This window comes from Capra hircus, chromosome 8, assembly GCF_001704415.2.
Source record: "Capra hircus breed San Clemente chromosome 8, ASM170441v1, whole genome shotgun sequence".
Classification (NCBI taxonomy): Eukaryota; Metazoa; Chordata; class Mammalia; order Artiodactyla; family Bovidae; genus Capra; species Capra hircus.
In genome coordinates, this window is record NC_030815.1 from 70048384 (window position 1) to 70059814 (window position 11431).

The 11431-nt window shown below is 49.0% G+C and overlaps 1 protein-coding gene across 1 annotated transcript in view; it reads left to right on the forward strand.

Moving 5' to 3' along the window:
• Positions 1 to 11037, forward strand: part of LOC108636602 (liprin-alpha-1-like) — a 50823-nt gene extending 39786 nt beyond the window's left edge. Inside the window, 1 exon segment of the mRNA XM_018052775.1 lies at positions 10885 to 11037. Within this exon segment, the coding sequence (XP_017908264.1) occupies positions 10885 to 11037 (153 nt within the window).

Below are 11431 nucleotides of genomic sequence, written 5' to 3' on the forward strand. Positions count from 1 at the left end.
ACAGAGGACGAGATGGTTGGATGTCATCACTGACTCGATGGACGTGAGTTTGAGCAACTTCTGGGAGACAGTGAAGGACAGGGAAGGCTGGCGTGCTGCAGTCCATGGGGTCACAAAGAGTCAGACACCACTGAGTGACTGAAGAAGAGCAATCGTTACAAAGAATTCAAGTGATGTTTCATGTAAAGAAAAATATGGGAAAGTCTGTCTCCACTGGCTTTTCTTCCAAAATGAATTTTCTCACTTTTTGCTTTATAAATTGAATTCATTTTACACCCTTAATCCAGAATCAAGCTTCTGTTTATATACTGGGAAATTCCTCCACTGACGTGTGTGTAAGCCGATCCCCTTTCAAGTGTACTTGTTTCTGAGTGTAAATCTGCTTGCTTCTCGAGCGCCTTCGACAGGAAATGGCTGGTGACACTAAGGTCCCCCAGGTGCTCTGCCAAAGAGAAGTGTTGGGAGTGACCTTTGACCAGTGAAGTCCCTGCCTCCCTCTGCACCTGCCCGTCTGCTCTGGGGATGCTCAAGAGCCCACCAGAGCTGGCCGTGGGAGGGGACCGCCTCGGGAACCAGGGCACAGGCCGCTCAGGTCGCGGCTCCCCGGTGCTTTTAAAAGAACGACTATACTTGCCGTTGAAGTTTATGGGTTTTCGTTTTTCCTGTTTTAGGCGAGGCAAAGAGAAGAAATGAATGAAGAACACAATGAACACTCATCAGACACCGTGGATAAGCGTCTGTCTGTTTCAGATGAGAGGCTTCAGCTTCATCTGAAGGAGAGAACGGCTGCTCTGGAGGATAAGGTGAGCCAGCTTCACGGCCCCTTTACAAGAGGCGCCTGTGGCCTGGCCTGGCTCGGCCTGGTCTGTGTGTGGGGGAAACCTCCAGGACAGGAGTTGGAAAACTCCTGGAGAGGGCGCCAGACAGAATGTCTTTACTTGTTAGAGTAGCAACATTTCATGCTAGTCACTAAGCGTGACAGCATCCACAGGCAGTGTGTAAAGGAACAGACATAGATGAGTGCCCGCAACCCTTACAGAAAGCATCAGTGAGGCGGATCCACCAGTGGCCCCGATGTCACCAGCCGCTGTGCTAGAACATTCTTCTAGGTCCACCTTCACCCCTTCGTTTCTTCCTTAGAAGTTTATTTCTGGGGCTTTGCTGGCAGTCCAGTGGCTGGGAGCCTGCCTTGCAAGGTCAGGGACGCAGGTTCGATCCCTGGTTGGTGAGCTAAGATCCCACGTGCCACGCGGCAATCACATCAAAGGAATCTCGCATGATGGAGCTAAGGCCCGATGCAGCCAAATCAATAAGTTTAGTTCAGGATCTTTTATATAATGTGATAGAAAAGATTGAAGCAAGTAAAAGCAAGGATTCTCATATTGCAACTCCAGCCATCTCTCATTTGATTTGCTTTGGAAAATGTCTGAGAACCTCTATCAGAGCAGCTCAGTGGGCAACAGTCTTGTTCAGGTTTGGTGAAAACCTGTCCCAGCTGCACCAGTGCCCTAAAGACGAGGCCCAGAGCCTTCGGCGAGGTCAGCGCTTGGGCCACGCTTGTCTGAGAGAGACCCATGGTCACTACAAGTTCTGTGGCACATTTTTCCCCCACAAAACCCAAGATGACACCCACACCTCACTAGAGACCTCACTTCACCCTGACCTGTGGGCTGGCCCTGAGGTGGGCATAGTTTTGTTTCAGGTTTGAATTTTGCATGTGAAACCTGAGCCAGTTTCCTGAGTGAGCACTGAACTGCAAAAGCTGAAAGCAAGTATAAAGCAGTTTCACTTACCCCAGGGACCTGGCCTCCTTGGATCTAGAAGATCAGTCGGGAAAGGAGGAGTTTTTCTGTGTACAAGTTAGTGTTAACAGTTGTCATCCGGCTTCGTGCCGACACTTCACTCTGGGCGCGAGGTCCGCCCCTCATCCCGAGGTGCTTTATGCTTTCACTCAGGAGAGTAGCCATCCCGCAGTCCACACAACGTCTGTTAAGAATTGACTCTAAAGCACTGTGTGTCTCTTCTTCAGAATTCTCTCCTATGGGAAGTTGAAAATGCAAAAAAGCATTTAGAAGAAATGCAAAAGGACAAGGTCCTTAAATCTCTAAATCCTTTAGAAATGCGTTAAGAGCTGAACTGAGCTGGGTTCCTTGTTACAGTTACTGCAGATGCTTAGCGGAAGTGGAGTTACATTTTCCTTATGGCTAGTCCGCTGCTGTAACGTGTATAGCATTTCTGGTTTTGAACATTGAGTGTGATTTGCATTATAGGTGGATTTAGAGTGTGTGGCTGTTGTGTGTGGTTCAGAATTCTGAGTAGTCCTTTCTGGGTTCACACGAAAGCTGAGACAAAGCATGAGCCTTTCATGTGGACAGTGCTCTCTGTCAGAAAGATAATACGAGCCACATACACAATCTAAAATTTCCTAAAAAGGAACGGGCTGCTTTACATGCTTTTTTCACTGCGAGTCTTGAAATCTGTGTGATTTCCACATGGAGCTCTGCACCGGCCTGCGTCACATCGTCAGTGGCTGCACAAGGCGAGTGACTGCCGTGGCCGACAGCACAGAGCTGCCAGGTTGAGTCGAGTGACTCGGAAACTCGGCCCGTTTGACTTGTTTAAGCCCGTGAGGAAGTGAAGTGGGGTGTAGAGGAATGAATGTGAGGAATGTCCAGGAATGAATGTGAGGGGGAGACAGTTTAAAGCAATGAGAGGAGCGAGGGCAATAGAGTGAGTCCTGTCCCCTACCACCCGAACCCCGACTCCAAGTCCAGCTTCTCTCTACAGACTTCATTGTTGTCAATGGCTTGCCATGTTTCCTCCAGAAGCTTTTCTACACCTGAGATGTAACTTCTTCTTCAGTATGGTTTATAAGGGTTAGTATTGTTCTGAGTGTTTATCTTTGCTATGGAACACTTAGAGTACAGTTTCTCAGAATTAAGCTGTTCAAAAATGTGTGATTTTAAGGCGAGAGAATGGAGAGGATGTGCTGATCGGGCTGATGGGGGTGAACCCATAGGCAGCTAGTTCACTGGAGTGGAGCAGGCATGATGGCAGGTGGTCCTGGAGCCAGGAAAAGGGGTGGCCCATCCCTGGGGTGGGGTCGTGATGAAGACAGAAAGTGAGGGTACTGGCCATGGGGGACAGGGAGCCGGCAAGCCAGCACCTCGAGGCTGCCCCACTATTGCTTTGAGGTCATGTCTGGGCAAACAAGGCAGGACCTGGGTGAGAGTGGGGCAGGGGGGCAGATTTATGGAGAGAAGGGTGTGAGGTGTGAGAGCGGGAGGGCGGCACGGGGCCCAGCAGGCACTCTCCCGTGCGTCTCAGATGACAGAGTCGCCCTTGCGGTGTGAGGGGCCATCCCCAGAACAGCCCGAGGGCCTGTGTCCTGAGAGGAGAGCCACGGGAGGCTGGCCCTCCCGTCCCCTGGCTGCCCCTGCTCACTCCTGTCTGTGTGTGTTCAGACCAGCCTGGAAAACGGAGGGCTGGGAACCGGCGAGGACGGCACTCCTCGGCGAACTAGTACCAGTGACCAGTGGGGTGGACCCAGCGGCTGTGGACCTGAAGGATTTTTTTTTTTCAAATTTTCCTTCAGCCACGCTGATGGAAGCAAGGATGTATTTTTGTAATTTTCGGTTTTTGTGTCTGACTCCATCAGCCCACCCTTGTGAATAACCTCATAGGATTGCCTTCCGTCCACGCTGAGACCTGAATGTCACCAGGCCATCTAGGAACTGGATTCTCCTCCTGCCCATTTCTTCAGTACTGCTCGCTTAAGAGATGGTAGTGTCTCATAAGCAGGGCCCACTTGTTCAAAGTCAGGGCTTCCATGTAAAACTGTGTTCAGTTCCTGACAGACTTGAGCTGTCCGGAATGTTGCTGACGAGACGTGGTCCTCTCGTGCCCAGGTGCAGCCCCTGAAAGATCAGGACCAGGAGCGTGGGCAGCAAGCCAGCGTGCTGGCCAACGTGGCCCAGGTGTTGGAGCGTGAGGAGGGCGTGTCTGACGGCGAGGGCGACGGGGTTACCCTCTTCAGCGCGCCCGCTCTGCTGTCGCCCAGCGGGCAGGCCGATGCCAAGACTCTGGCCATGAGGATTCAGGAGCAGCTGGACAAAATCAACGAACAGATCCGGTGGGTGTGCCAGAGCCCAACTCCCCGGAAACTCGGTTTCTCTGAGGAGCTGTCTTCTGCTTAGAGAAGTCTGAGTGTTCCATAGTGAGAAAACTGACTTCAGGTCTGCTTCGAGAATTTTCAGTTCTGAGATTGCCCTTGATTATAGAGCTCAGTCAGCCAGGACATTCTGTCCACAGTGTGGTGTCAGCACTCCGTGGGGGGCCGTTGTGGGGTGTCCCCCCTCAGCTCTGGGCCCCAAGGTGGGTGAGGTGCCGAGGCAGTGTCCCCTGTGGCCCGTGCACCCTCCAGCACTGAGGGTTCGCCTTCGTGTGTCCCTCGGAGCCTTCCAGGTTCTGGTGAAAAGCCACCTGGAACAGAAAAGCTGGGGTTCTGGGGTTGGCAAATTCCCACTCAGATCTGCATTTTCCTTTTTAACTTAATACATTGTGAAGATTGTCTTGTTGTAAGACAGTGATCCAAGGAAATGTGTTTGAGTTTTTCTCATCTCATCAGTATATTTAAAATGTTTTCTTTAGACCCAGTCTTGGCAGTTATAACAGTTTACAAAACAGGATAGAACCCAAAGGCCCACCTCTTGGTGAGCAGGGGGCCCTGGGTCTGGGTGCAGCCGGGGTGCTGGGGGCCCTGAGGCCTGCCTGGTGCCATACCCGCACAGCTGTGCCTCCTGTCCCGAGTCCACGTTCAGAGTGGCCGCAGGCCAGTGACCCTGCACAGGACCTGGCAGAGCTACTGCTCAGATTGTTCTCATCCCTGTCACCCCTGGCCGAGGTGCCCGTTCCTGCTGGTCGAGTGCGGGGGGCTCGGGGAAAAGGCAGGGGTGAATGGCACCACCAGCAAACACAGATGATGACGCCTGCACTTTTGATGCTGAGACAGACTGCTTTGTGGGCCGTGTTTGAGCACAAACAAGCTCAGAAAGATTGTCTTTTCTCATCCCCGTAGGAAATTTAGAACAGTTATATATTAATATTTTTATTTGTACAGCACGTTGTCAGGTAAAAGTGATTTTTCCTTATGCAACAAGTTGACTTGATGTAAATGGTAAATTCTGTCCATCAACTTGTCAACAGTGGAAAAACTTTCAAGATGTATATGTAGAAGTGAAACTGGAGAGTTTACTACCTGTAAGGATCTTGTCTTTTAATTTGAAAATCATTTTATTTGCATAATCATGTATGTAATCTGTATATGGAATCATCCATGACACAGTAGGGGAGAAGAGCAGCAACTGTGACTTCTAGGTTAATGCAGCTCATTGACATGAATCCAGAAACTCACACAGAGCTGGTGGAGAACTTCATCAAGTGATGCGTTTGTACATATACAAGCTTAAAAAGAAATGAGAAGTTCAGCTCAGCACTCATCTGGTCTGGAGAGCTGTGTTTAGAAACCCCAGCTTGCGCGTGAATGGCTGTTTCGGTTCTGCGGAGTTCCCGATTCCCAGCGGAACAGATCTGAGGCACTGACATGCATCTCTGCCCTGAGAGCAGGGCAGGTAAAGCTTGTCAACTTCAGGCATCTCCTCACAGGGAGAGAGTCAGCCCCCAGGCCCCATCAGAATGTTAGAGTAAATAAGTCAAATCAAACGTGAAGGACCAGGGGCCACTTTGTAAGACTCCATGATAAGTTATTCTGAGTTTGAGACTATTCAAAAGAGGGAAAGCTGAACCTTTTTGCTGAGATGTTAATTGAGCAACTGTTCCTGGAATTTGCTAATCGTGACACAGAACGCAAGCCCAAATTTGTTGTCCAGACACGTTCCTCTGCTGACAAAGGCAGGTGATGATTTTATTCTATTTTAGGTTTATCCAAGAAAAGAGGGAGAACACGGATCAGCGGGCCGAGGGGATTGAGAGCAGGGTGGGCAGGGGGAGCTCCAGCCACCTTCGTCGTTCTCAATCCTCGGAACTCCCTCAACCTGAATCCCGCCTCCTCGCATGCCGGCTCCTGTACGCCCAGCAGAGGGCGCTCCAAGCCCCGAAGGAGGCGGCACAGCCCTGCGCAGGAAGTAAGCAAGCTGGGCTTCATGTCTGTGGTATGTGTCTGCCTCCTTCCTGCCGCGTCCCTCCCCGAGCACATAGGTTTTCTTTTGTTTGTTTGTTTTTTCTCTTTTAACCCAGAAGAAAATCAGGTACATTTGCTACGCTCAGAGGTCTAAGATTTTTAAAACTGCCTAGTCTTGAATCGGGCGTCCCTAGTGCCTTAGACGGTAAAGCGTCTGTCTGCAATGCAGGAGACCCGGGTTCGATCCCTGGGTTGGGAAGATCCCCTGGAGAAGGAAATGGCAGCCCACTCCGGTATTCTTGCCTGGAAAATCCCATGGACCGCCGGAGCCTGGTAGGCCACTGTCCATGGGGTCGCAAAGAGTCGGACACGACTGAGCGAAATCATTCCATAATCGCACAGCGACAAATTAGTCTTGATATCTGGACCCCTGGCTTAGGAATCTAAACTGGTCTGCTCGCTGATGGGCCTGGCCGCACGCTCAGGCCAGCTCTGCGTGTGAAACCAGGTTAAAAGCCCGGTGCCCCAGAGCCCCAGTGAGGAAGTCGGGCTTCCTCAGTCTTCCGAGTCTGAAAAGGAGATGACGACCTAGGGCTTTTGGTGACAGAGTGTGCGGCTCTAAAGCACATGTTCCAGCTTTCTTCCATGTTTAGCTTAGGTTTTGTGAGTGCATTGCCGTTTACCCCATGAAATCATGTTTACAGCACTCTGCTTTGTAACTGCACTTGTCTTATCACTTTCTTTTGGTTACGACCGTTTCATGTTAGCTGCATTGTTAGTCGGCATAGAATTAAATTAACTGTGAACCATTTATCGGCATGTGAAGTGGTAACTAGTCCATTTTGTGGTCTTTTGAGACACTGTGTTTTATAATTTGCATCATTGGCTAACTAGTTGATATTTAAAAATCTTTGACGATTTCTCTGTAGTTTCATGATTGCTTTCTTTCTGAGTATTTGTGAAAGAGCAGTCTGTATATTCTGTCCTGCGGTTGGAGTTCTCTGACGGTGTGTCTGCTCTCATCACTGGTTTCGATTTCCTGGCTCTTCCTGTTGTCTGCTTAGTGGTTGTCAGTCCAGACCCCAGCTTCCCACCACTGCCCCGCCTCGCCCCAAGACTGCAGTTGACCCATCCGTCTCCCCTTCCCCGTCCTCCCACCTGCTCTGGTCATAGCAGTGCTGTGGTCCACAGCAGGTGTCCCCTTAGTCGGGTTTGTGCTTTGTCTTCATGTCTCATCACATGGTGTTTTTCCCCCACAGCAGTAACTTTGAATTAGCATATCACTGTGCAGATACAAGCATAATGTAGATGGATCCTAAACCACACATCGTGTGTAATTCATAAATGAGATTATCCTTACATAAAGAAATGATCTTAAGTGTAGAATGAATGGACTTTTGACACAATATCCTTTCAGTGTTGGTGCTTGTATTGAAGACTATAAATCTCATCAGCTTTTGCACAGTTAATGTCTCTACTAGACTCTTTAAATAAGCATCTTCTATGGTTAATAAAATGTAAAGACTGCCCCTGCTATTATGCTAGCTTTCATTCTTACATATTTTCACAGGGAACCTGCTTTCATCAATTTATTTTGAGAAGTTTTAAATCAAATTCTAAGTAAGCATTTTATGTTAATGTCCAATAGGTGGTTCGATTTGTTCAGTGTTCAAATAGGTATTATGGTAACTTCCTCATCAGTTAAGTTACTATTTTAAAGTATAACATGTGTTTTATGAAGAGAAACTAACTTATAGAGAAGTTTGGCTGAGACTAGACAACTGTTAAGGGCCTTTTTTGTACAGAATGCTGTGCTTTAATAAATCATGATGTTGTAATAGAATTGTATCTTCCTGAGTAATAATTTATAGTGTTTCTCTAGTAAATCTTGAATAGCTTATTTAATTTCTGTGGTCAAAAAAAATGTTCTGTTTCCAGTTACATGTTCTCTAAATCTTCATCTCACTTATATGTTTGCCATCATTTTTGCTATACTGTATTTGTCTATACTGATTCTTGAATTTTTAGCTTCAAAGTCTCAATAAATCTGGTTTCTCTTCATTTCTTTGCATGCATCTATCAGCCTAGTGATTTAAGGAAGCATTGTTGAAAGGTAAACTATTTAGTAATTTAGCATGCCTTTGTTTCTCTGTGAAGTATTAGAGAGTCTTTATCATTTTACATGAATGAACACTGTTTGGTTATGTACTGGTGAATAATTGACATTTTAATGGAAGTAATGAAACTCACCCACCACTGAAACTATGCTGATGGTTCTGTTGGAAATAGGTCATTTGTTGGGACCATTGTAACAGTTTGCCTATCTCCCACTTGTTTGCCTTCTAATCATCTCATGCTTATTTATAATAGACATAGTATTTATTATTTTAAAATTTTTCTTTACTTATTTTTTTGGCTGTGCTGCACAGCTTATTGGATCTTAGTTCCCCAACCAAGGATCAGACCGGTGTCCTGGCAGTGAACGTGCCAAGTCCTAATGTCTGGACCACCATGGAATTTCTGCTTAGTGTTTTTTTTTTAAACAAATGACTGAATCAGAGCCAGAGAAGTTAGATTTGGGGGAAGCCAATTTAATGACGGTGGGTAGCAGTGTGCAGGAGACTCTGTGCGCCAGACACCGTGTCGAGTGCTTCCCGAGTCTGTCCTCTAATCCCGCAGACGCCCAGGTGAGGTCCAGGCTGCTGTTATCCCCATTCAGCAGACAGGGACACTGAGGCTTAGAGAGGCCGAGCACCGTGCCCAGGCTCCCACACCTAGCAGTGTGGTTCAGACTGGTCTGATCAGAGCCTGGACACTTACTGTGGTGCCGTCCAGCCCGCTTTGCTCCAGAGGCTCTCGTGTCCATCACGGCATCCCTGATGGAGGGAGCATCAAGAGGGAGCTCGCTGCCTCTCCCCTTTGGTCACTTGGTTGAGCCCCTGTTATTGGAGTCCAGTGCCCCGAGGGCTGGCCTTCCTTGTCCCTCTCCCACTCCCAGCCTGCTGATCGAGCACTCCTGGGGCCTTCCTGCAGGACTCGGGCAGCCGTGCTCCAGTTCAGGCAGCTCAGTGCCCGGGAGCCCTTCTGCTGGGCACAGCAGAGCAGCGCCATCACCCTGGGGTTGGTGACCTGGCTGTGCCGCTCGCCTGCTCTGTGGCCCACTTTGCCCTCCTGTTAAGTGAGGACACGGCACTGCCCATCCTAGGCACGTGGGCACCAGTGGGGCGGCTCCCATCCTGGGGGAGGGCAGCCAGGCTGGGGAGCCAGGGGCCTTCCTTAGGAGGAGGCCCGGGGGAAGGGGCTGGCCGTGGTCCCTGACTCTGAGGCAGGTGTTTGTCTTCATTGAGTCCATAGTCAACCCAGGTGTGTCACTTCCCTGCTCTGTTCCTTGTTGTTTTCTGATTTTTATAAATGCTTATTTTACCTTGAATTTGAGATTGATCCCTGTTCAGTTCCATGCTGGTAATTTCTAGCCTTTGTAGCCTTCTGTTGTCTGAGGTTTCTTGGTATAGAGATCAGGGGAGGGTGCCCAGTTTATCCAGCTGCTGTTGAACGAGTTCAGCTGTATTTTGCACTAAGTCACTTTGTTGTCACCAAGCTCCTGTGGGGCTGCACTGGCTCAATATTCCTTACAGAATCCCATTAAGAAAGGACTGGTTAGTAGGTTAAAACAACACACTCATTGTTTATAAAAATACTTGCCATGCATGTTTCCTCAAACCTCCCGTGCTTAACCACACACCCAAATGTATAAGTGAGACCTGTCTGGACCCCGAAGGGGTTCATCTGTTCCCCACACTGTTGCCACACTGTCTTTCCTATCTTCAGACCCAGGACTATCAGAAAAGCTGGGGATCCAGGCGAGGTCATTTTTTTTAAATTAGTTTATTTTTTAATTGAAGGATAATTGCTTTACAGAATTTTGTTCTTTTCTGTCAAACCTCAACATGAACCATCCATAGGTACACGTACATCCCTTCCCTTTCGAACCTCCCTCCCATCTCCCTCCCCATCCCACCCCTCTAGGTTGATACAAGATTATTTCTTAGTGAAGACCTAGGAGAGCTTTATATAAACCACAGTGAGCAAATGACACTCAAACTGGGTGTAAGCACTTCCGTGTGTAGCCCCCAGTCTGTATGTTACTGAGAAATACAAGCCAGAAACATGGTGTTCGTACGGAGGGCTTAGGTACCTTTTCTGTGTTTCACTTGTTGTCATGGGGTCAGTAACCTGCATCATCACTACAAATGATCTTGGGTGGTGGTACAAGCTGTTTCCTTTTCTCCTTCAAATAGAAAAGTCTGGACGGCTTTGCTGAGAGGTTTCTCACTCTTGCTGGTTGTGCTTCTGAGCAGCATCTGGCGATGAGCACAGTCCTTTCATCAGGGCAGTTCATGCCATGCAGGGTTCACGGTGCTGGCGTGGCTCTGCTGTCCTGCCTGGCAGGGCCATCTGGTCGCTGGATTCCAGGGAGTGCGGAGCCCGGCTGCAGGGAGGCTCCCGGCCGGGGTCTCTGCACTCAGTGGGGTGCCCTCGCTGCTCCACGGCCCCGCTTCTCTTGAACAAACAGTCCTTTAAGATGGCATTAAGCTAGAACAAGGCATTTTTTTTTTTGGTACTTGGCGGATAGCATAGCTAATATATTTTCAAATAAGTTTCTGGTTATAATGTAAAGCCTGTGTGATTGCCTTTTTCGACACAGTCTATTGTTAGCCAATTTTACACTTACCTCACTCCCTCAGCTGCCAGCTGTACAGGAAGAGGTAGAAGATGAGAAGAGCACCATCAAAGGGGAAACCTCGACCTCCGCCTTGCTGCGGTCTCTTCGGCTGGACCGGCTCATGGCGTCACTGCGCACAGCCAGCAACGAGGACATCGGGGACGCCCGCAAGTAAGGGGCCTGCTCGCCTCGTCGTCAGTTTCAGGAGCCCTGCGCCTCTTGTCTTGAAAGAGTTGCAAGGATGATTATAAAGGAATCCCACTGGATTCGGTGCCTGTGTTTAGTGGTGAACTTGAGGTGCTGGGGTAGAAGAGCTCAGTGACCTCAGTGATTTTAGAAAGCATCTGTCTCTATGTATTGACTCCTGTGGGAGATTTCTTCCTGCTCTTGCTAGAGGTCTGCCCGGCCTGGGGCGCATTCCTGATGGTTACGGCTCCGTGCCTCTCGGATTTGCTCTTGAGGGTCCCTCCCTTTTCCTCAGGGGTCTCCTCTCAGGAGACTGTCTGTCCCTTCCTGGTGACTGACACTTGTCCTCATTCAGACCCCCACCTGCTGAGCTCCCGTCATGA